Source organism: Saccopteryx bilineata, chromosome 2 (genome assembly GCF_036850765.1).
Source record: "Saccopteryx bilineata isolate mSacBil1 chromosome 2, mSacBil1_pri_phased_curated, whole genome shotgun sequence".
Taxonomy (NCBI): Eukaryota; Metazoa; Chordata; class Mammalia; order Chiroptera; family Emballonuridae; genus Saccopteryx; species Saccopteryx bilineata.
Genome location: NC_089491.1, coordinates 332,257,680 through 332,280,055, shown reverse-complemented (window position 1 = coordinate 332,280,055; position 22,376 = coordinate 332,257,680). Strand labels below are relative to the sequence as shown.

Sequence of the window (22,376 nt, the reverse complement as noted above, 5' to 3'; positions counted from 1 at the left end):
CAGGTCATTATGATGATCAAACAGATATTGGACCACTGTTGGTATATATCCCAACACTCTATTGGCTGTTTAATTAGAAAAAAAGCATCAGCTGTCTTAATACCCAAAGGATGGAAGGATTTTTGCTTAGGACTTAGTTTATAACGAAGTTGTGAATAATACATTGTAGTAGTAATTGGAAATGCCTGTGTATTTTGTTTTTAAAGAGTAAAACTGCACTTTTGGATTTTCAACAGTGGTTGTTCAGTTAAAAGTATATGTTAAAGCTACTTTTTGTGTTTTCTATTTTCCCTCCTCAGGAACTAAACAACTTAAACATATTTTATTAAAAGATGTGGACACTATTTTTGAATGTAAATTATGCCGAAGTCTCTTCAGAGGATTACCAAATTTAATTACCCACAAAAAGTTCTACTGTCCACCAAGTCTCCAGATGGATGACAGTAAGTTTTATTCATGTATTTAGTTAGGCTTTTGTAATTAAATATCCTTATATTACAACTATATATTTGTGTTAAATTATGGATATCTATTTTAGATATCTTAATGAGAGAGAAAAAATTAAATACTTGACTCAGTGTTGTTATTCAGTTTCTTAGATATATGTACTTTCATGCCTGTGCTTTTCACTTGGATTTTTCTAAAGATATATGAGATAAGATTAATGAATATATTTATTTGTTTGATTTGAATATGTTTATTTACCTGATTTAAAATATTGAATATTGTTTTTGAATGTTCATATGGATCATAATTTATATGCAGGATTTTTGTAAGTTAAAATATGAATTCTTGAAGGGGATATTGCTATTTTTCTTCTTTACATCTTTAACAGCTTATCAGATAAGACTGACCATTTACTTAGGTTCCTCTTAAGTAAATGAGAAGGTTTAGATTTGAACAAAGAATGAGTAAATGAGTTGATTTCATGGGAATAGTAGCAATCATTAAAAAAATATATTACTGTTTCTAGTCTTTTTTGAGTCTTGATTGAAGATCAGTTTTGTTCTCTTGTTCTCTAAATTTATTTAGATCAGAAATTAGATTGTATCATGGGCTAACTTGTGACCTGAAGTAGCTTTATGTGATAAAGGTAGATAGTAGGCTGATAAAGTCTTTTTTTTTTTTTTTTAGCAAGTGGGGGACAGGTAGGGACAGACAGACAGGAAGGGAGATAGATAAGACGTATTAGTTCTTTGTTGCAGCACCTTAGTTCATTGATTGCTCTCCCATATTTGCCTTGACCAGGGGGCTACAGCTGAGTCAGTGACCCCTTGCTCAAGGCAGCGACCTTGGGCTCAAGTCAGCAACCTTTGGGCTCAAGCCAGTGACCATGGGATCATGTCTGTGATCCCTTGCCCAAGCCAGCAATCTGGTGCTCAAGCTGGTGAGCCCGCACTCAAGCTGTATGATCCCATGCTCAGGCCGGCGACCTGGGGGTTTTGAACCTGGGTCTTCTACATCCCAGGCCGATGCTCCATCCACTGCACCACTGCCTGGTCAGGATGATAGAGTCTTTGTGGAACCAAATGTTTGTTGAATTAAGTGTATTGCCCCTGTATGATTAAGTTGCAGTATATGTAATGGTGTTATTTTTTTTGCTTTAAAGAACTCATGTATATTCTTAAAATAGTTTAATAAATACTAACTTTCATAATTTTTTGTTCAAGGATTTAAGTCTGTTAACTTATAAAATATAGAACTTATTTTGCCAATTTGATACTATATTGCACTGTGGATTTTATACATTTTTATCCTAACCTTTTTGGGGTGGGGATGAAATACTAACTTCATATGTCAGCATGAAGCTGACTCAAACTATGTTATAGGACATACATGAAATGAAAATTTTCTATTTGGATACTATTATTAGATCTGTACTTTTATCATTGAGATGTAAATGAAAAGGAAGTCTATAAAGATTAGTTTCAAACTAACTTTTCAATTAATTAATTTTCTACTACTAGAAAATAAGTTAATTTTCTCGTAATTACTCTTATTTTTTAGGATGGAGTTGACTTATAGAGGGAAATAGATAAATGGATTTGCTGGATTATTGTGCTCTTTTCTGGGTATTACTCATTCTAGAAATCCTTCTGTGAAAGCATTTTTCTTCTTATAGATACTTTATCCATTTTAAAATGGATAGTGGACAAGGAGAGCTATAATGAGTGATTTCTTGATTTCTAAATAAATAGGAAATATGATGCTATATTCAATAATTAATATATAGTTAGAATTTAGAGTTGTACATGGAAACATGACCAGTGTTAAACAGCTCTGTTATAGGAATATTTAGTTGCTTATAGGGGTGTAATTTTTATACAGGTAAATACAACTGGTTCTGTGTTTGGAATAAATCTATAGTTTTTAATATTTGTTTTAATAGAATTGTGTCACGTTAAGGAGATACACAATAGTACTGAGTTTAGCATATACATATCATTCACGTTTATATATTTTCCTACAAATACTTCTTTTTCATTTCCATAAGTATATCCTACAATTAGACTAGGTAATTTATTATGGATAAGGTTACTAGGAATGCTATTATGTTTTCTGAAAAAAAGTCTATATGTAGTAACATTCTTCATGATGTTTTATTCATGTCAGGTTATGAGAACTTTGATTTGCTTTTGGTTGCCTAAAAATTTTAGACTAAAGATGTGAAATATTATTTTATTGTTTGGGACAGTCATGTGCTTGTGTATTTTATATCTAGGGCACTTAGAATTGGAAGGAGCTCTTTAGTTGCATTTATTCCTTAACATTGTGTACTATGTTGAGGTTCTAAATTAAAGCAAATTTTAATGAATACTAGTTCTTATCTTCATAAACTACTGAAAAGAGATAATGCTGTTATATACTTACCTGGTAGGGGAGATACCGTGATCATGAGGTAATGCTGTTATAAAAATAAACATGAACTAGAAATATAATAAATTTTAAGGTAGACTGTTAAAATACATTTAAAAATATTAGTGGACTGTTGTAGGCTAATTATTTCAGATTAAAATGTTGTTTTTTCCTTAACAGACCTTCCTGATGTAAATGATAAACAAAGCCAAGCCATAAATGATCTCCTAGAAGCCATATATCCAAGTGTGGACAAGCGAGAATATATTATTAAGCTAGAACCCATAGAAACAAATCAGAATGCGGTGTTTCAGTATATTTCAAGGACTGATAATCCTACTGAAGTCACAGAGTCCAGTGGTACTCCAGAACAAACCGAAGTTCAAGTACAGGAAAGCAGCACTGAACCCTCTAAAACAGCACCAGTCACAGATACAGAGGTGGAAGCTGTAGAGCCCCCTCCTGTTGAGATTGTTGCAGATGAAGTTGCACCTACAACTGATGAACAACCTCAGGAATCACAGGCTGACGTGGAAACTTCTGACAGTTCTGATTTTGGTCACCAGTTGATATGTTGTCTTTGTAGAAAAGAGTTTAATTCCAGGCGAGGTGTTCGTCGTCACATTCGAAAAGTACACAAGAAAAAGATGGAAGAACTAAAAAAGTACATTGAAACACGAAAGAATCCAAACCAATCCTCTAAAGGGCGCAGTAAGAATGTTCTAGTTCCATTAAGTAGGAATTGTCCAGTATGTTGTAAATCATTTGCTACAAAAGCGAATGTAAGGAGACATTTTGATGAAGTTCATAGAGGACTAAGGAGGGATTCAATTACTCCTGATATAGCAACAAAGCCTGGGCAACCTTTGTTCCTGGATTCTGTTTCTCCTAAAAAATCTTTTAAGACTCGAAAACAAAAGTCGTCTTCAAAGGCTGAATACAATTTAACTGCATGCAAATGCCTCCTTTGCAAGAGGAAATATAGTTCACAAATAATGCTTAAAAGACATATGCAAATTGTCCACAAGATAACTCTTTCTGGGACAAACTCTAAAAGAGAGAAAGGCCCTAATAATACTGCCAGCAGTTCAGAAATAAAAGTTAAAGTTGAACCAGCAGATTCTGTAGAATCTTCACCCCCTTCCATTACCCATTCTCCACAGAATGAATTAAAGGGAACAAATCATTCAAATGAAAAAAAGAACACACCGGCAGCACAGAAAAATAAAGTTAAACAGGACTCCGAAAGCCCTAAATCAACCAGTCCGTCTGCTGCAGGTGGCCAGCAAAAAACCAGGAAACCAAAACTTTCAGCTGGCTTTGACTTTAAGCAACTTTACTGTAAACTTTGTAAACGTCAGTTTACTTCCAAACAGAACTTGACTAAACACATTGAGTTGCACACAGATGGGAATAACATTTATGTTAAATTCTACAAGTGTCCTCTTTGCACTTATGAAACTCGTCGGAAGCGTGATGTGATACGACATATAACTGTGGTCCATAAAAAGTCATCCCGCTATCTTGGGAAAATAACAGCCAGTTTGGAGATCAGAGCTATAAAAAAGCCTATTGATTTTGTTCTAAATAAAGTGGCAAAAAGAGGCCCTTCGAGGGACGAAGCAAAAAATAGCGATTCAAAACATGATGGCACTTCTAACTCTCCTAGTAAAAAGTATGAAGTAGCTGACGTTGGTATTGAAGTAAAAGTCACAAAAAACTTTTCTCTTCACAGATGCAATAAATGTGGAAAGGCATTTGCCAAAAAGACTTATCTTGAACATCATAAGAAAACTCATAAGGCAAATGCTTCCAATTCACCTGAAGGAAACAAAACCAAAGGCCGAAGTACAAGATCTAAGGCTCTTGTCTGGTGAGGAACAGTTAACAGAGTTTTGCTTTTTTTCCCCCATCGAACTAAAAAAATCATTTGACCATAATTTATAGCTGGTTCCATTTTAACCCATGTTTGCTTCCATATATCTTATGGCAATGGGAACTGCAAGAGTAATGCGCACATTGCATTTCCTCTTCAGTGACCTTTGTTCCAGTGGCTTGGGAACAAAAGTTAACTTCAGAACTTATCTTCCACAGAACAATGCAATATAGTTATAGGAAGATGGTACAGGGTCAGTACTTTCCTCCCTGTGTTGTAAAATATACATTTATACTGGCTTATGTTTACAATAGAAGTTTTCTGTTTAACTAACTTTGCACAGGTTTAATTTGATTCAGTGACTTAGTCTACTAATTAATACATTGTAGGAAAGTTAAATATGTTAGAATGAATTTGTTTGTGAAGGTAATAATTATAGGAAAAAAGTCTTTTGAGGCACTGTAATTATTGTAAAAATTATCTGTGACGGCTAAATAAAGTGCTGCACTCAGAAAAACAAAACCCCCAAATTGAATTTAGAATGCATTAGCATTTGTTATTTACATTTAACATAGCGCTTCTAGGTGAAGGAGGAAACTTGATAAAAGTTTGGAATTTTTTTTCTTCTTTGGAGTGTCAGTTATGAATTTTTAGTTTGAGCTATGAAAAAAGTGATTATTTAAGTCCCAAATTCTCTCATTTCCCCCCTTTTTAAAAAATAAACTTTTTGGTGACCATTTCAAAGTAGTTAATATTATTAAATAGGGATATGTATATGTGTGTGTGTGTATATATATATATGTAAACATATATATACACACACATACATATATACATATATTTTTTTTCGGTGTGTTTGTGTGTTGCAAGAAAACTAAAATCCCTATTGGGAAGAAAGAAAAAATATGTACTTTTAAGAAGGTTTTGGAACAAATAGAGATTTTTTAAAATGCAATATAAAACAAGGAGTGGAATTCCTATACTTGTTTTTTTAAGTCTCTCTGTATTTTTAAAGTTTACCTTCAGTACCTGTGTCCTGTGTTAAGGCAATTAATATATTTAATTAGTATTAAATTAGTTTTGGATTCAGGTTCTAAAGCAGTATACTTAGTTTGAGTGCTGAGTAGGTTAAATGTTGTGGTCTGATTATCACACATTTTTTTATTTTTATAGAAAATGAGATGAAACCATTAAAAGTCATTTACTGTTGTGTAATTTTAAAAACAAGCTTTTATTGGTAAACTCAAAAGTGTTCATTTATTCCCATTTCTCCTCAGATAACTTCAAGTGATGTACGAAAAGGTTTGGAGTTCATTTTTGTGGAAAGACTTTAAATTGGTGTTAGAACCACTAAACATCTTCAAATGGTACTATGAGAAAAAAAAAAGAAAAACATTATCATAAATATTTGACTGTAACTGCTGTTTTCTCACTAAAATGATAATCATCTAACCACTTGTTTCAAAGGCACTGCCTTTCCAGCACTTTCAAGTAGCTGTGACATTACTTATTGTCATCATAGTCTTACCAGCTAACCCTTTGACCTTGTGCATTTGATCTACAGTTTCTACAAAAATGTTGCAAATTTTGTTTTCCAATTTGTTGATTAAAGTGATCAACAACCGGAAGAAAATATCACCACTGGTGATTTTTAATTGACAAAGACTTTATATTTTAGGGATTTTAGTTTTGTTCCAGTTTATTCGGCAAGATTTTCATCTGGATTGTACAGATATTTGATTTCCTAGTGAGTGTGTGTTAGGACCAAAAGGCAAATTAGTATTAACACATTATACATATTTAGCCTACTAAATATTTGTAATTATTTTTTACATTCATTTATTTCTAACTTGTTCGTCAGCACTTAAATGTTTAAAGCTTCATGCTAAAATATATAGCAGAGGAGAATTCTAGTTCATTGTCATCCATGGATCATTACATTGGTCATTTGTAAGCATCTGAGGTTTTTCTGAAAATTTAACATTCCCCTGTTTTTCTTTAAATTTTATACAAAGCACTTTAATGATAGATGCAACTTAGTTTTTCAGTTTCTGTTTAGACCACACCTTTACTAATGTTAATATGAAGGTAGTAACTAGCGTACTGATATTTTATGGATGCCGACAATCCATGCACAACCACTTCTTATGCTATTGGTTTATTTCTTTAAATATTGCTTTAAAAAAAAGGCAATTGGGTTGTTAACCCTGATTTTTTTTCCCTCCCAAGTAAAATCTTAAATGACCACTTTAGATAATATTTGATTCCTACTATAAAATTTGGAAAATAATGAATTCTTGTTCATTTTTCTAATCAAGATTTTAGGAAAACAGAAGTACACCTATCTTTATGAAATTTTGGACAGGTTTTGTGTATCAATATTTTGTACTTTTTAGGAACTTTATTTTTTAGTCATTTTTGTCAAATTATAATTTTAAAAGGTACAGCAGAGAATATACCATGTTTTTATATAAGTTCACACCTGTACTTAGGAGGGATCCTGTCCATCTATATACTTTTTTGTATAAAATTTTAAAATGATGAAGATCCACAAGGTCATACACAGAAAAACATTTACCCTTCCCAGTGCTTTGCACTAAAATATACTGTGAAAGGAAACTAGAAAGACTGTAACTGTTGCTGGAAATGTTCTATATTGAATGTACATGCTCTTGTTGGAAAAATGTACTATATGTGATGGAAATAAACCAGACTTGGAGTTATTTCAGCTAAATGTGCTTCAGCAAAGGTGCATTGGTTGAAACTTAAATGTTTTATTATTAAATTTAAATTTATTCAGTGACTATGAGCAGCTACACTTGAATTATATCTATAGTTTTATTTTTAAGAATTAGAGTTATATTTTCTCTTTAATTTAAAAACAGATTTACTTTTCCACATATGGAAAACTTGTACTTATAGGTCTAACTTTAATGATTAATAGTGTAATATACTTAGGAAACTAAATGTGTAGGTGGTATTTCATTTATAAACCATCTTCATTAGCTGCACATTATTAAACCTGTATGTTTGACTTTTGCAAGGTGTTATCTTTTATGCATTCCCACACACGAGACGTATTCCAAAGATATATATTTTCCAGACCTAAGTATCCATGACCAGTGGAAAGATAAGAGGATTCTTAGAAAGCTTGGGGTAGCTCTTGCTACAGCCTTTCATTTGTATGTCAGCCTCTTCTTCTCTGCTTTGCTTGTTAAATACTGTGTGGATGAATGAGAAACAGCCTGCAGTTGGTTGAGGGGAGCCCAGTTGCTAGAATTTCCTTACTTGACTCACCTGCTTCCCCATGTATTCTCTGTTATAACTCTGGGGCCATGAGCAGGAGTTTAGAAAGAAGAATTGAGGGTTCAAGGTCTGTCAAAAATATTGTGTGGGTCATTGATAAAAAAATAGCTCTATGTCAGGACTGGTTTACATTAGAAAGGCCTAGAGAGATTTGGAATATTTTATCATAATAGTTAAACTAACAGATCACAGCAGACATAGAAGTTAGAGGCTAAAGCGGACTGGTTTAGAAAGGTAGCATGAACTAGTAAGAGGGATTAGAAATTCGTTGTTCTTCCTATTCCTTTCTGGTCTTCTGTCTTACATTTTGGTTTTATTTTGATTCTTGAGCTTTGTCTTCTCAGAGGCTTAGGCTTGATGCTCTTGAGAAGAGGCCTAGGAAATTTTTGCTGGAAGCTTTTTTGCATGTAGGCTATGTAAACACATATTTATAGTGCTTTTGTTATTGATGTAGCTACGGAGGTAAAAGCACCATCATCAGAAACTGCTTGTATCAAGACCTATATATTTCTGGCTACAGATAATATCCACCTTTGCTGCTATTTGCTCAGTTAAGAGTTTTTCTAGAGAATTCAACTCATCTTTCTTCCTTCCACTCCTAAGTGTGTTAGAAGAATAGAAACAATAAAAGATCTGACTTGCACCTCAACTTCTTAAATCTTGGAAGTGCAAGTGGGAGCTGGATGAGGTATGGCTGACACTGGGATGATATTCATTAGGACATGCGCATGTACCTTGAGTGCACAATAACCATTGGTTCATGTCATTTTTTTTTCTCTTCCCTATTTCAAGAAGAAAATCTTAAAGAATATTCATACATATTCTTGAATAATTTATAAATTACCCTTATTTAAGTTTTAGCCTGATTTTGTATATATGAGTTTAGTTTTCTGTTGACACAGATTGCTTGTATTATTTAAAAGTACCTTAATATTTTTTTAGAAATGTGTTATATTTTATGGTCAATTGGCTGTTCTCAGCTTGCTTTAAAGAGCCTGTGGATGCAGTGCCAGGGAGTTTTATTGCTTTGCCATGGCTTGATGCTGGGGGTATATAAAGAGAAGTTTCCCAGTTGGTGTTATGACAACTAAGTATGGAGATAGAGAGGCATAGTGGATATCATTTTCTGTTGGGAAGTTGCAGAATATCTCTTTGACTACCATGACCACTGAAAATCAGATAGAAATGCTTCTAAAACTTTGGAAATGAGGTTTCTAGGTTTCTTGCAGTGACCTGTAGAACTATTCCAGATTCTTAGTTAGGAGTTACTTTTCAAATGGAATCCATAGATTGCCAGGATTATGACTTAGCCATGGTTCTCACAGTTGATCTGAAACCAAGGTCTATGATATGTGCAGCATGATGTCGGCTGTGCTGTTTGCTCAGTTAAGAGCAAATATGCACAAAAATGCTTCTGTACTCTATGCTATTCTTCTTCTCTGACTTCAGGAGCTAATGGAAGCCTCAGGATTGAAAAGGAATAAGGCTCAGCAATCTAAGAACTGCTGTTAGTGGTTTGGTTTCTAAGTCACCCTGCATATGATAGCACACAGAATGGAACATGTTTCACTTAAACTCACAATTATTTTGGCTTTTTTAACTTTCCAAATTTATTTTTCCTCTCTTATCATTTGTTTCTGCAGCCTTTTCCTGTGACCTGTGTTCTAAGCTTATCTTCTCTATTTTCTGGTTAACAGAGATCATTAGTGCCAAGTTAGCCAAGACTTTTTTTGGGGATGGTATGAGGGTGAGAAGTTAGCTCAACTCTTCCTGAATCTTAATATTTTACATTTATTTGTCAGGTTTATAATTTATTTTTAAGCTTCTTCCTCTGCATATATTCATCACTACTGCACCAGAGACCGAGGGGAACATAGGTGCATCTGGTTTGGAAAAGCCCAGAGTTGGAGGTTTTGCTGTTTGTGTTCATTCAGCAAAATTAATTTGCTTGATTGTGTATTTTTGAAGTCAGAGACTATGTCTTGATAATTTTGTTTAGTGCCTAGCCCATTTTGATGCACACCCAGGCACGAAATAAATGTTTGATAATGATACCACAGTAAGTAGTAGCCTTTTCCATCTCAAAACTGTGCTGTCATATACTTTGAGACTTTGGATCTTAATTTTATAAACTTTTATTATCTCAATATTGATAGATTTAATATTTTAGAAAATGCCACCAGTATGAAAATGAGAGGTTATGATACTGAAGAGCATTCTTAGAATTAGCTAATAATAATGAACATTTATGGAGCACTCACTGTATACCAAGCACTCTGCTAATCCTTCACATGCACAGTGCCCCTCATTTACAACACCCCTGTGAAGAACTGCTACTTAATTTCCCCCACTTCATAAAACAGAAAATGAAAACTTAGAGAAGTTCAGTGATTCACTTAAGTTCACATAAGTAGTGTATTACAGAACTGAGACTTGACACCAGGTCTGTCTCCAGAGTATGAGCCCTTGACCATTACTCCTGACATTTGCACATTTTACCATAATAAAGCACATTCACTACATTACCTTATTGGTGACTTAGTATAATGCTTTGGAGCCTTATGAGTTGGTGAAGGTTTTGGACCCACAAATTATATATTTTCCGTGTGACATTGTGCAAGTTACTCAAACATTTTGTGCCCTACTTACCTCAAAACCTGTAATTTTTAAATTATCTCAAGTTTAGAAAAAAAATGTGTACATTAGAAGAGAAAACTATTTCTACATGTCATTTTAACAGCTTCTTTTGCATTTAATTGGGACAATGAAGATACACCAGCTATATAATTTTCTATCAGTTCTCTTCTGATCAGATATTATTAGCCTATCATTCTTCCTGTAAGGTTTTCATTTATCTTGCAAGATATTCGTTAGTTGTGAGTATATTCATTGAAAGTTAAGCTTTTGTTTTTAAGGTTACTCCTTAGAATAACTTATCTGTCTTAAAATTCTCATTAGTGATGTATCCTGTCATATAAATATTTTATTTTTGGTCATATAAAATATTGACATGAAGTAAATATTAATTAACTAGATAAAATATTTCTAAACAAACATGCAGTACTGTTTGGAAGGAAGCATTCCATTATGGAAAGAATGGATTCCTCGGGAGATCGCGATTTAGGCTGTCAGGAGTTTCTTTGATGAGTGTGTAATGAAGAGATAAGAGGAAACAGCACTTTTCAACAGTCTTGCCAGTGGTAGTCATTAGTGGCAGTACTCCAAATTTCAGCTGAGGCCCAAGTACTGTTAAATTATCTGCTGAGAGGGTTTACTCACACACCTGACCGTTGTTGAGCTGAAGATGATGATTTTAGAAATTCTAGTGTTTAGGGACTGGTATAATTTGCAACACCAGAGAACCTTGTCTGTAGGTTTGGATGAACCTTCATATCCTGAACTTTAGATCAAGTGCTGGGGTTTGAACACCTGGGTTGTGTGGCTTCCTAACAATTCTGATACTCAAATAATTACATCAGGTGTCTGGAGCATATTTCTGGCACACAGAATATTGTAATGTTTAAGTAATAGAATGGTGTGGTTGAAAAAAATAGCCAAACCAAAATATAAAATTTCCAATTTGAATGCTTGAGCAATAACAACTTGTAATGTATTTGGGTGTCCTGCTCTATATAATTTGATAATACTTTCAATATAAAAGTGTAATGATGTTGCTGACCAGGCGGTGTCGCAATAGATAGAGCATCGGACTGGGATGTGGAAGGACCCAGGTTCGAGACCCCAAGGTCGCCAGCTTAAGCTTGGGCTCATTTAGCTTGAGCAAAAAAAAAAAAAAAAAAGGCTCACCAGCTTGGACCCAAGGTTGTTGGCTTGAGAGCAAGGGGTCACTCAGTCTGCTGAAGGCCCGTGGTCAAGGCACATATGAGAAAGCAATCAATGAACAACTAAGGAGTCCCCCCACCCCCCAAAAAAGTGTAATGATGTTGAGAGGAAGACATTATTACACCAAAATGAACCTTTAGTACATAGAACTCTTACTACTACTCTGGTTTTGCATATTGGCATTTAATCCCTTCTATTTGTGGAATTATCCTGAAAATAAATTAGCTCTGAGAAGTGAAACAGTGGCTATAGTCAAACTAAGTTGGGTTAAATATTTTTTAAAAATGCTGAGACTGTTTTGAGTACTTTGGTAGACCTGAACCCCAAAATACCTGCTAGTTGTGATGGGTGGCTTTTATTTTGGTTGGGAAGAAAAAGCAATGAATACTTTCTTCTAATTAGAAATAGTGAAGCACTAGGGACATTGCTCAGTTGACTGAATTATATGGAAAAAATTAACTCAGGGAAAGGATTTTTATGTAGTTTCTTTGAATTTTTGAGATGCATTTTGTTTGGGTTTTTTATATAAAGTTCAGTAGGAGAGTGGTTGTGTCATTTTCATGGCTTTGGTGAGGAGATATTTATTGTGTTTCTTGGAATCCACCACACTGGGCATTTGCGGAGATAAGATAGCCTAGTGGGCTGCCATAAGGATAGATAAGAACACACTTTATGAAATTTATAAATAATTTTTAATATTTATATCTTGAAGTTAAGCTGTCCTCAAAACATTTTTATAATTTTCCAATTTGCCCCCCCCTTTTTTTTTGCCTACCCGTCTTGACTAGTCCACTGTTGTTTCTTATGATTATAAGAGAACAAAATCACTTTTTGCTGTGAAATTTGGACACAGATTTACACACACAAGGGGAAGAAACTTAAAGGAGATGGTCTTCTTTCCTGTAATGGCCCTGGGCCTCTTTAATCTCTGAGTGTGCAATTGTAATTATGTGAATTATTTTAAGGTGTAAGTAAGATACCTCTTTGAAGTTCCTTCTTTCTAAAGCAGTTAACAAGAGCTAAGTAGCATAGTAACTTTCAATCACAGATGCTACAAGGTGGAAGTAAAACCCACAGTGCTTGGATTACCAGCCACCACCCAATCTGCCAATATTGTCTAATTGCAGGTGTGTGAGTACATGTGCGCCCACATGTACAATACTGGCTTATACTGCTGCTACTGTTTAAAATTTTTCCTTAAGTGAGAGTGGGAGGCAGAGAGATAGACTCCTGCATGCACCCCAACTGGGTTCCACCTGGCAAGCCCCCTGTGGGGCAATGCTCTGCCCATCTAAAGCCGTTGCTCCATTGCTCAGCAACTAAGCTATTTTAGCACCTGAAGTGAGGCCATGGAGCCACCCTCAGTGCCCGGGGCCAACTTGTTCCAACTGAACCGTGGCTGCAGGAGAAGAGACAGAGAGAGAGAGAAGGGAAAGGGGGAAAGTGGGGAAGCAGATGGTCACTTCTCCTGTATACCTTGACTGGGAATTGGCCCCAGGACATCCACATGCCAGGCTGATGCTCTACTACTGAGCTAACCAGCCAGGGCTGCTGCTTTATTTTTTGTTGTTGCAAGCACAGAGTTTTACTTGGTCTGTAGTTAGTAAGGAGAGGTTTATTAGATGGCTTTATGTGGGGAAAGACGGGAGATACAAGGGGTCAGGCCTTATGGGAATCTAGGAGTAATTGTACAAACTGGCTTCATCATGTAGATTTCCACTGGGCGTCATAGAAACTGGAAAAAATGCAATTCTAGTGATTGGGTGTTGCCCTCTTACTGAAAGTATTGCTTCTCTACTGCTATTCACCTTTTTCAGACTGCTTTTACTTTCCTTTAAGTGAATTACCTCATTCTGTCTTGTAAATGTAGTTATTACTGCCTCATTTCTTCTGCTCCTTACCTTCTCTGTGTCCCTCTGCTGCTTTTCCTTCCCAGATAGCGTAAAGTCACACTCCTGAAAGAGAAAGTGTGATTGGTTCAGTTAAGTTGGGCAAATCTCCCATGCCAAGCCTCTTCCTAGATTGCTGGCCATAGGCTATTCTTCACTGATTGGCTGCTTTTGGGACAAGTGCTCTCTGTTGGTCCTGTCATTTGTGATCATGGTGGCAGAGTAAGTGGAATATGGGCCCTGGACCCAATAAAAGGGATCTTTCAATGGGAATCTTTTATAAAAGGGATCTGGATAGTCCTAGAATGTCATAATCTTTCTGGTACACATGACTTTTTCCATTTTAACAGTGATAGCATTAAAGGGCTTGACTGTTACGTCAGTGTATCACCACAGTCCTTTCTGTGCTGAGAAAACATGGGAAAGTGTTTTGTGACCAGCATCTGCAGTTCCTTTTGTTGAACCGCCTGAATGCTGTTACCACCGTTGGCTTGCAGATTTGTGGACAGCCTGAAGTTTTCACTCAGAAAGAGCCATTGTATTTTCTGTAACAGCGTATTAGGCCATTCTGTCAGTTGCTGCCATTTCCCAGATACACACAGTTGCGCTGCAGAATTTGAGTTGGTGAGTTAGTGAATACTTAAAATATTGCTTCTGCTTTTCTACTTGTATTTTCCAGATTTAGGCTCACTTTGCAATAGTTACTTGATGTCCTCTTGTTCATTTCTTCCACAACAGACACTGTTGAGTGTCCATCATGAGCCTGGCAAATGCCATTCTTTTGTGGAAACAATCATATAGTGATTAAAGTGTGGCTTTTTAAGAAACAAGACCCAGGCCCTGGCCGGTTGGCTCAGTGGTAGAGCGTCGGCCTGGAGTGCAGGAGTCCCGGGTTCAATTCCCGGCCAGGGCACACAGGAGAAGCACCCATCTGCTTCTCCACCCCTCCCCCTCTCCTTCCTCTCTTGTCTCTCTCTTCCCCTCCCACAGCCAAGGCTCCATTGGAGCAAAGTTGGTCCGGGCGCTGAGGATGGCCTCAGGCGTTAGAATGGCTCTGGTTGCAACAGAGCAATGCCCCAGATGGGCAGAGCATCGCCCCCTGGGGGGCATGCTGGGTGGATCCCGGTTGGGCACATGCGGGAGTCTGACTGCCTTCCCGTTTCCAACTTCAGAAAAATACAAAAAAAAAAAAAAAAGAATCTAGACCCAAGTTCAAGTTCTGTGTCCTTTACTTAATAGCTGTGTAGTTTGAGCAGGAAACGTAATTTATCTAAGCTTTACTTTTCTTGTCTGTAAAATAGGAATTTATAAAAGTTTAATGCTATTTTATATAGAATATACTTATCACAATGCCTGGCTCAAGTGAGAGCTTAATAAATGTATATTACTGTTGTAGTGATCACTAAAATTGTCAATTTGCTGAAGTACTTTCTAGCACTTGGTTTCTGGTTATCTTGCTTTGCCATTTGATGTTCGTTGCCTTTTTGTTGGCATTTATCCATCCGTTTAATGAAAAGTCAGATGTAACATCTGTGATAAAGCCAAGATATACAACAGTATTAAGTTCAAACATACTACTTTATGGGTCTTTAATATACTGCCATTTTTTGCAGCACTTTTGCTAATTGTTGAAGGATTTGTTGAACTTTTTTTGATATAGTTTTGCTCCTTTGTGATTAATGTCTTACAGAACAGTGTCTAGTTTTGTATAACAAAACTCAGATCATTTTTAATTTTTTTGGTAAACATTAAACTACAGGTACATGAACATATTCTGGGGTTACAAGCAAGAATTATGTCTTCTGATTGTATCACCAGTGCCTCACAGTGAACCTGACTAGAGCATGTTGAAGGAAGGAAAGAAAGAAGGCAGGGACATTAACATCAGTTGTCTTCGGGCTTATCATTAGTCAACAAAACATTTTTGCTTTTAAGCTCCTTTCTCAGTACCTCATTGTCTAATATATATGACTTCTTTTCCTCCAAACGCCTCTTCATTTCTGCTACTGATGGCTTCTGCTACCTGCCTTTGTATGAGCCTCCTTGTTTCTGCATTACCACCAAGTAATGGTGACAGAGTCAAACTCATGGGAGTGCTGTATGCATGATACTGAGATTTAGCTTTGTTTAGTTTCTGCCTACTGTATGAAATGTAGGTCACATTTTACTTAAAATTCTACTTCCAGACTTAAACAAAGGAAACATACAATTGTTGATTGCCTCTTCTGTCATTTGTGTAATCTTAAATTGGAATTGCTTAGTGATTTCATTTATCTAATTCTCACATTGCAAACTTGAAAACTTTTACACTGTCCTCAGAGCCTCTAGCCATGCTTTTGCTTTATGAGAGGTGACCTTGAATAAGCTGTAGCAAAGGGTAGAGGATATTTTTTTATGCTCCTCTTTCCCATCTCAGTTATTTTTTGTCTTCTGTACCTTCTTTGAATCTTTGGAGGAAGGAATGTTCTTCTTTTTCAAGTCCAGTATGTCTACCCTTGCGAGTCACCTTCTCTGCACCTTCCTCCAACTGTTCTCCTCTCTTTCCTCCTTCCCATCTTCTGTCTCTCTTTCTACAAGCTTTTCCTCCCTAGCCTACAAACATGCTCAAATTCCTTTTAGTAAAAAAATAAACTTCCCCTCCACACTACCCTCAGTCTGGTTACTGCTGTCAATTCCCTTTTCCTTTACAGTCAGACTTGTGTGTGCTCTCTGCTACTCTGCTTTAGCATTCCGTTCCCTATAACTGTCGTTGTCTATTTCCTTGTCTTCCCTCTTCCATTAGAGTCAGCTCTTAGGAGAGCTTTGTCTTGCTCACTGTTGATTCAAGGGCCTAGGATAGTTCCCAGCACACAGTAGGCACTCACTAAGTATTTGTTGAATGAATGAACAATATAGAACCATGTCTACATTATTCATTTGAGAACTGTCTGCAATTGCTTTCTACCCATACATTTCTATTGAAAGTTTGTTGGAAGGGCATTGCTGACCACATAAATGCTCAATCTGATGGCATCTTGCTTTTCATCATACTTGACCTCTCCACAACCATTAATGCTTACAAATTTGCCTTTCCCAGATGCTCATAGTCATTTATAACTGGGTCACTTTGGGCCAGTCTCAACATGGTATTATATCCAAAAAAACCCCCAGACAAACTCAAAATTCTTTGGAAAATAATGAATCTTTACTAGTTACAGAAATCTTCTGTGGAGGTCAAAAGATACTATTACATAAAATTAAGCAAACTTCATATAAGTTTCATCTCTCCTCCAAAATCCTCATTCAGCTTGGCAGCTTTCTCTGTTTAGTCTCTTCTGTAACACTTCTCCCCCAAACCTGTCAATTTTCTATCAAAAACCCCATGTCTACATTTCCCATATTCTGGGTCTATTATTTTCTTCTAAGAGTAACTCTGTTATTTTCTGTTTCAATTCCTTTAGCCTCTTGGTGTCTTCCAGGGTTTTTCTTTTCTTTTTTTTTACACATTTTCCTGTTCAGCATTCCAAAAGTATGGAAATATTATTTTGATTTTATCTAGTTTTCCCTTATCGACTTTCTTTGCATGATTTTACCCAGTCTTAAAACCTTATACGAGACACTATCTCCTCCATGTGTATTGCTTGAACTCCTGGGTTTGGCTGGGTTTCCCCTTGTGTGTGTCTATGTATGTATAGTGCCCCATCAATAACTATTGAAATGATCTATTGTGTTCCTCCCCTAGGTTATAAACATCTTAAGGATAGAGCTCCTGCCTGCTGCTTACATACCTCGTATCTAGCATCATACCTGGAATGTGGTGAACTCTGATTCTTCCCCTTGCCACTGGTTTTTATTTTATTCCTAGGTTTTTAAGTACAGATCAAACTTTTCTTAGTCCCTTTCCTTATTTTATACTCTCTTGGTGGTCCATCCATTCCCAGAACATTACTTACCACATCTGTGAAGATACCCCAGACCTATTTTCTAGTCTGCCTATTTTTCTGATTATAAGACCACTTTAAAATTTTATTTTTAGCTGCTTTGTTTTCAAAGTTGCATGTCAGACATCTCCCTTGGATATTTCTCCAGTATCTTAAATGCAAAAGAAACTCAGTAAACCAAACTTACCTTCTGTTTAAATGTGCTTGTCCTTTATGTGTCCCCTGTCTCAATTATTCACTCTTCTACCTTCCCACGGACCTAGGCTAATTAGAATCTTAGGAAATATGTTCTGTATTGACTTCTTTCTCTCTCTTACACTCTTTTACATAATCAGTGGTCAGTGCTCGTCCATCTGCCTTTGAATATTTTTCACATTTGTCTCCTTCTTGTCATCTCCACCTTTAGTAGTTTAGTTTGAATTCTTATCTCTTTCCTACACTACTGCAATTGTCTCTTAACTGACCTGCTTTTAATCTGTCTTCCAAACTGCTGTCAGAACTATCTTCCGAAAACACAGATCTGTTGTTGCTGTATGATCATTGCTTTGGTCCATCACTTGACTAACTCATTCTCAGGTCTCAGTATAAATGCCACTTCTAAATAAAGACAATCTAAAGTATGTCTCCCTTGAAGTTCTGTTGCATGTTTCTTCATTGTCATCCAATATAGTTTGTAATTATGCTCATATCTGTGCCTTGTTTTTTTGGGTTTTTTTTGTATTTTTCTGAAGCTGGAAACGGGGAGAGACAGTCAAGACAGACTCCCGCATGCGCCCGACCAGGATCCACCTGGCACGCCCACCAGGGGCGACGCTATGCCCACCAGGGGGCGATGCTCTGCCCCTCCGGGGCGTCACTCTGCCGTGACCAGAGCCACTCTAGCGCCTGGGGCAGAGGCCAAGGAGCCATCCCCAGCGCCCGGGCCATTTTTGCTCCAGTGGAGCCTTGGCTGCGGGAAGGGAAGAGAGAGACAGAGAGGAAGGAGGGGGGGGTGGAGAAGCAAATGGGCACTTCTCCTATGTGCCCTGGCCGGGAATCGAACCCTGGTCCCCCACACGCCAGGCCGACGCTCTACCATTGAGCCAACCGGCCAGGGCCTCTGTGCCTTGTTTTGTTTAATGTCTGTCTTCCCACTGGAAAGCTTTATGTAAGAGACGGTGGTGGGGGGGAGACAAGAGAGAGTTATGTAGACCCTGTGCCTACTGCAATGCTTGGGATATAGTAATGCTTAAAAAACATTTGTTGAATGAGTCAATGGATGGTAGATAAATATTCATTATAGGCAAGCAGAAGATAGCAAAGGCAGAGAAGTTATCGGATCCTGGAATCTTTCTACATTTTGAGTCCATGGTAGCCTTCCTGAAATAGCAATGGGATTTCCCCTCTGCCTTTTGCATTTATTCCCTGAGGACAGGAGTCAACAATTATATATATTACCCCACGCTCATACTAATGCTGATGTAACTATTGTTGATTTGGGGGCCTTTGGTGGTGGCAGCTAGGTTTGTTTTCCTATTACATTGATGCCTAGGTGGTGCCCTAGGCATGCAGCCAAACAGGTATGTGCTAGGCTATGTTAACCCAGATTCCTTTCTTGTTTCTTGAGTGATGCAGGCCTTTGTACTATTTGCTAATTAAAGTGTTTATTACTTGTAGGACAAGTTGTGTTTGAAACAAGGTATTTATTTGCCTCTTAGAGATTGAAGATTTCATTGTAACAAACTTATTGAAGAAGCAATAAATTTTTAAAGATATTTACAGACAGATTAGTGATAGTCAGCAAATTAAACTTTTATTCCCCATGGAGCTTGCTCACGTGTCAAAAGTCTAAGAATTTGATGAGTGTTCTTCAGATTTCCCTGACTTAGGTTGACTTATTTCATCCATTCAGTAGACATGTTGAGCTTCTAGTTTATGCAAGACAGAATTAGGTGCTAGTGTTACAAAGATAAGAAACATAGTTCCTCCTCTCAAGTACCATGGAAGCAGAACACATTATAGGATGTACAGTAGTGGAATATTAATTATGAAAAGCCTTCCTTCCCTGACATGAGGGGTCAGGGAAGGCTTTTTGTAATTCTTAAATTCATTCTTGAGTTTTGAGTTGACTGGGCAGAAAAGCTTTGCAGGTAGGTACAAAGACACGAGACTACATACAGGCCAAGGGAAGGAACATGAGACAAGGCACTGGCCAAATCAACAGAGATGTTAGGTACCAAGTAGTAGTTTGAATTATATTTTGAAGATTAGGGGTAGCTGTTGAAGACTTGTAAGCAGGGACATCTGATAGCATTGAGGAGAGTGAATTGGAGTAGAGGTGGGGGTAATATTTGTGGTGGAGAAATCAAATAGAAACCAGCTTCAGAAATTTAAGAAGTGATGGGTCCTCAATTTATGTAGTGGCAGTGGGACTATGGAGATAGATACTGAGGCTAATTATTTCAGAAATGGAATTTTCTGAACAGTGGAGACGAAGGAATTTAGTATGATTCTCAGGTTTGGGCATTTTGTTTGAGTTGGTGTGTGGCACCATTCTTTAAGATAGGGAATGGGAGAACACTTTCTAGGAGATGTTGAATTAAAGTTTAGATGTGTTAAGTTTGAGGTGCTTGTGGGATATCTAATTGGAGATGCTTAGTAGGAGTAGGATATACAGACTAGAGGTCAGGAGAGAGATTGTACAGAGGCTGAAGATTTAGGAGTCATTACTGTGCAGCCGTAGGTTTTGAAGAGATTAGCAGGAAAAATAAATAGAACATAACGTTGCACTTCTCATATTCTTTTAGCTTATTATGTAATTTAGTTCAGTGTCTTCTTATTTCATTTTTTCATTTGGAAAATGATGTTTGGCTAGCACTGGTTTTCTCTCTGTCTCTTTCCCCACACCACCTCCCATCCCCTACACCCACTACCATCTGTAAAATTTGTAATATAACATGTATTTGATATTACTCTAAGACACATTGGAAAGCTAAGTTATAATAGTAATAGGCAATGTGAACTAAGCTATGTGTTGTATGTAGAAGGTTTTTAAAAAATTTGTAAGAACTATTTTAAAGATTTTTTTTAAAAAAGGAATATCTTACTTTCAAAAATAAAACAATCTATTAATATTCTTGGACTGAACAAGATTTGTTGAGTCCCAAAGCTTGATCTGTCCTGGAATTTTGTGATTTAGTCCCTATGTCTCTGACCGAGGAAGAAACTATTTCTGAAAAGTAGAAGGAAGCCATCTGGGTAAACTAATAATAGAACTTGACACAGTGTATATGATAAACTTAAGGAATTTAGTAGCTATAGCCAGATTCTATAGGAAAAAAAATAGGCTATCAAACATTGAACAGATGATTGAAACATACTAATTTTACTATGCCAAGCTGTACTTTTTGGACTAGTGCATATTTAAAATAACAGTTAATAATAGCTATGTTCTGCATTGTCATCTCTGTTCCTGTGACCCTCACTGGTTTCTCCCAATTTCTTTTCACTCCTTTTTGAAGGGAGAACCCAACAATGAAACTTGAGATCTTGCCATCTATCTATAGATAACCACTAGAGTTCAAGTGGAGATTTTTGTCAACCTTGGCACTTAAAGGAAGCAACCTGTTTACCTTGCCCAGGCCAAGACATACTTAGGAAGGTGTGCACAGAGACTTCTATGAAGTCAACCCTGTTTGGAATACAAATCACTGATTTAATACAGAAAGCATAGGTCTTATACCATCTGAGCTATCCAACTTTTAATTACTATCTCCCTTTAAAGCAGGGGTCTCAAACTCGTCGCGGCCCGCCGAACAATTTTGTACTGATTTTTTTTTTGTTTTCAACTGCAGTGAGAAAAGTGTTGCGTAACAGTTGCCTTTTGTAGACCTAGTGCGGCCCGCCAAACGCTGTGATCTTGCTCTGCGGCCCACATGCTGAGTTGAGTTTGAGACCCCTGCTTTAAAGGGAAGATAAACCAAGGATATTTTGTCAGATTTCAAGAGTAAATTTTATGGGTAAGTTATAACCCTTAAAAACTGAAATTAATAATAGAAATGCTGACAGACTTGAACCAGGACAGGATAGCTATAATAAAACAACATTTTATTATTATAATCTGTAGTAAAATGAGAAAGAAACCTTCAAAGTTTTCTGTTTTAATGCTTTGAAAATGATCTCTTTTTTCTGTTATTTTGAACTTTAAATTATTCAATAATAGGCAATAGCATAAACTTCATGTCCATGTCAAAATAACACAAAGCACATTGCTCTAGCACAGAATGATATGAAATCATAAAACCTTTAACTGATAACCTGTTTTAAACCCTCATTTTAAAATAAATTTGTTTTTAAAGGTTGATTTTTTTTTTTCTGGCAAGTCTCTATATACCTTTGCTTACCTCAGGAAATCATTAAGAGATTATTAAGTAAAGGTTTTATGTGTATTTAGGCATTTGGAGGATTGTAACACAAATGAACAGTGGGATATGATTTTAGACTATACTTTCTGCATCGAAGACTTCTTTTGCTTAATTACCTTCTTTATATTTGTTGATCTTCTTTCTCATCCTATGCCGGCATTTAACAGGTAAATTTTGTTTCAACATTTCTTTTAAGATTTATCAGTGTGTTACCAATAAATCACACGCACACGTTCATGGGTGCACACACAGATACATTTTTAATAAGGTAATGACTACTTTT

The 22,376-nt window shown here is 36.4% G+C and overlaps 1 protein-coding gene and 1 non-coding gene across 3 annotated transcripts in view; both read left to right on the top strand.

Moving 5' to 3' along the window:
- The window catches only part of ZNF800 (zinc finger protein 800), a 53,967-nt gene that overhangs the window by 18,680 nt on the left and 12,911 nt on the right, over positions 1–22,376 (top strand). The window contains exons 4-6 of one of the 2 annotated variants that reach the window (XM_066262219.1): positions 300–443; positions 3,037–4,729; positions 6,010–7,771. In XM_066262219.1, the coding sequence (XP_066118316.1) occupies positions 300–443; positions 3,037–4,729; position 6,010 (1,838 nt within the window). In that variant the 3' untranslated portion in view covers positions 6,011–7,771. Of the gene's footprint in view, positions 1–299; positions 444–3,036; positions 4,730–6,009; positions 7,772–22,376 lie in introns of those variants that run through there. The other variant, XM_066262218.1, reaches the window with a different exon arrangement.
- TRNAS-GGA (transfer RNA serine (anticodon GGA)) lies at positions 14,608–14,683 on the top strand. The gene has a single exon. It is a non-coding gene; the product is annotated as a tRNA-Ser (tRNA).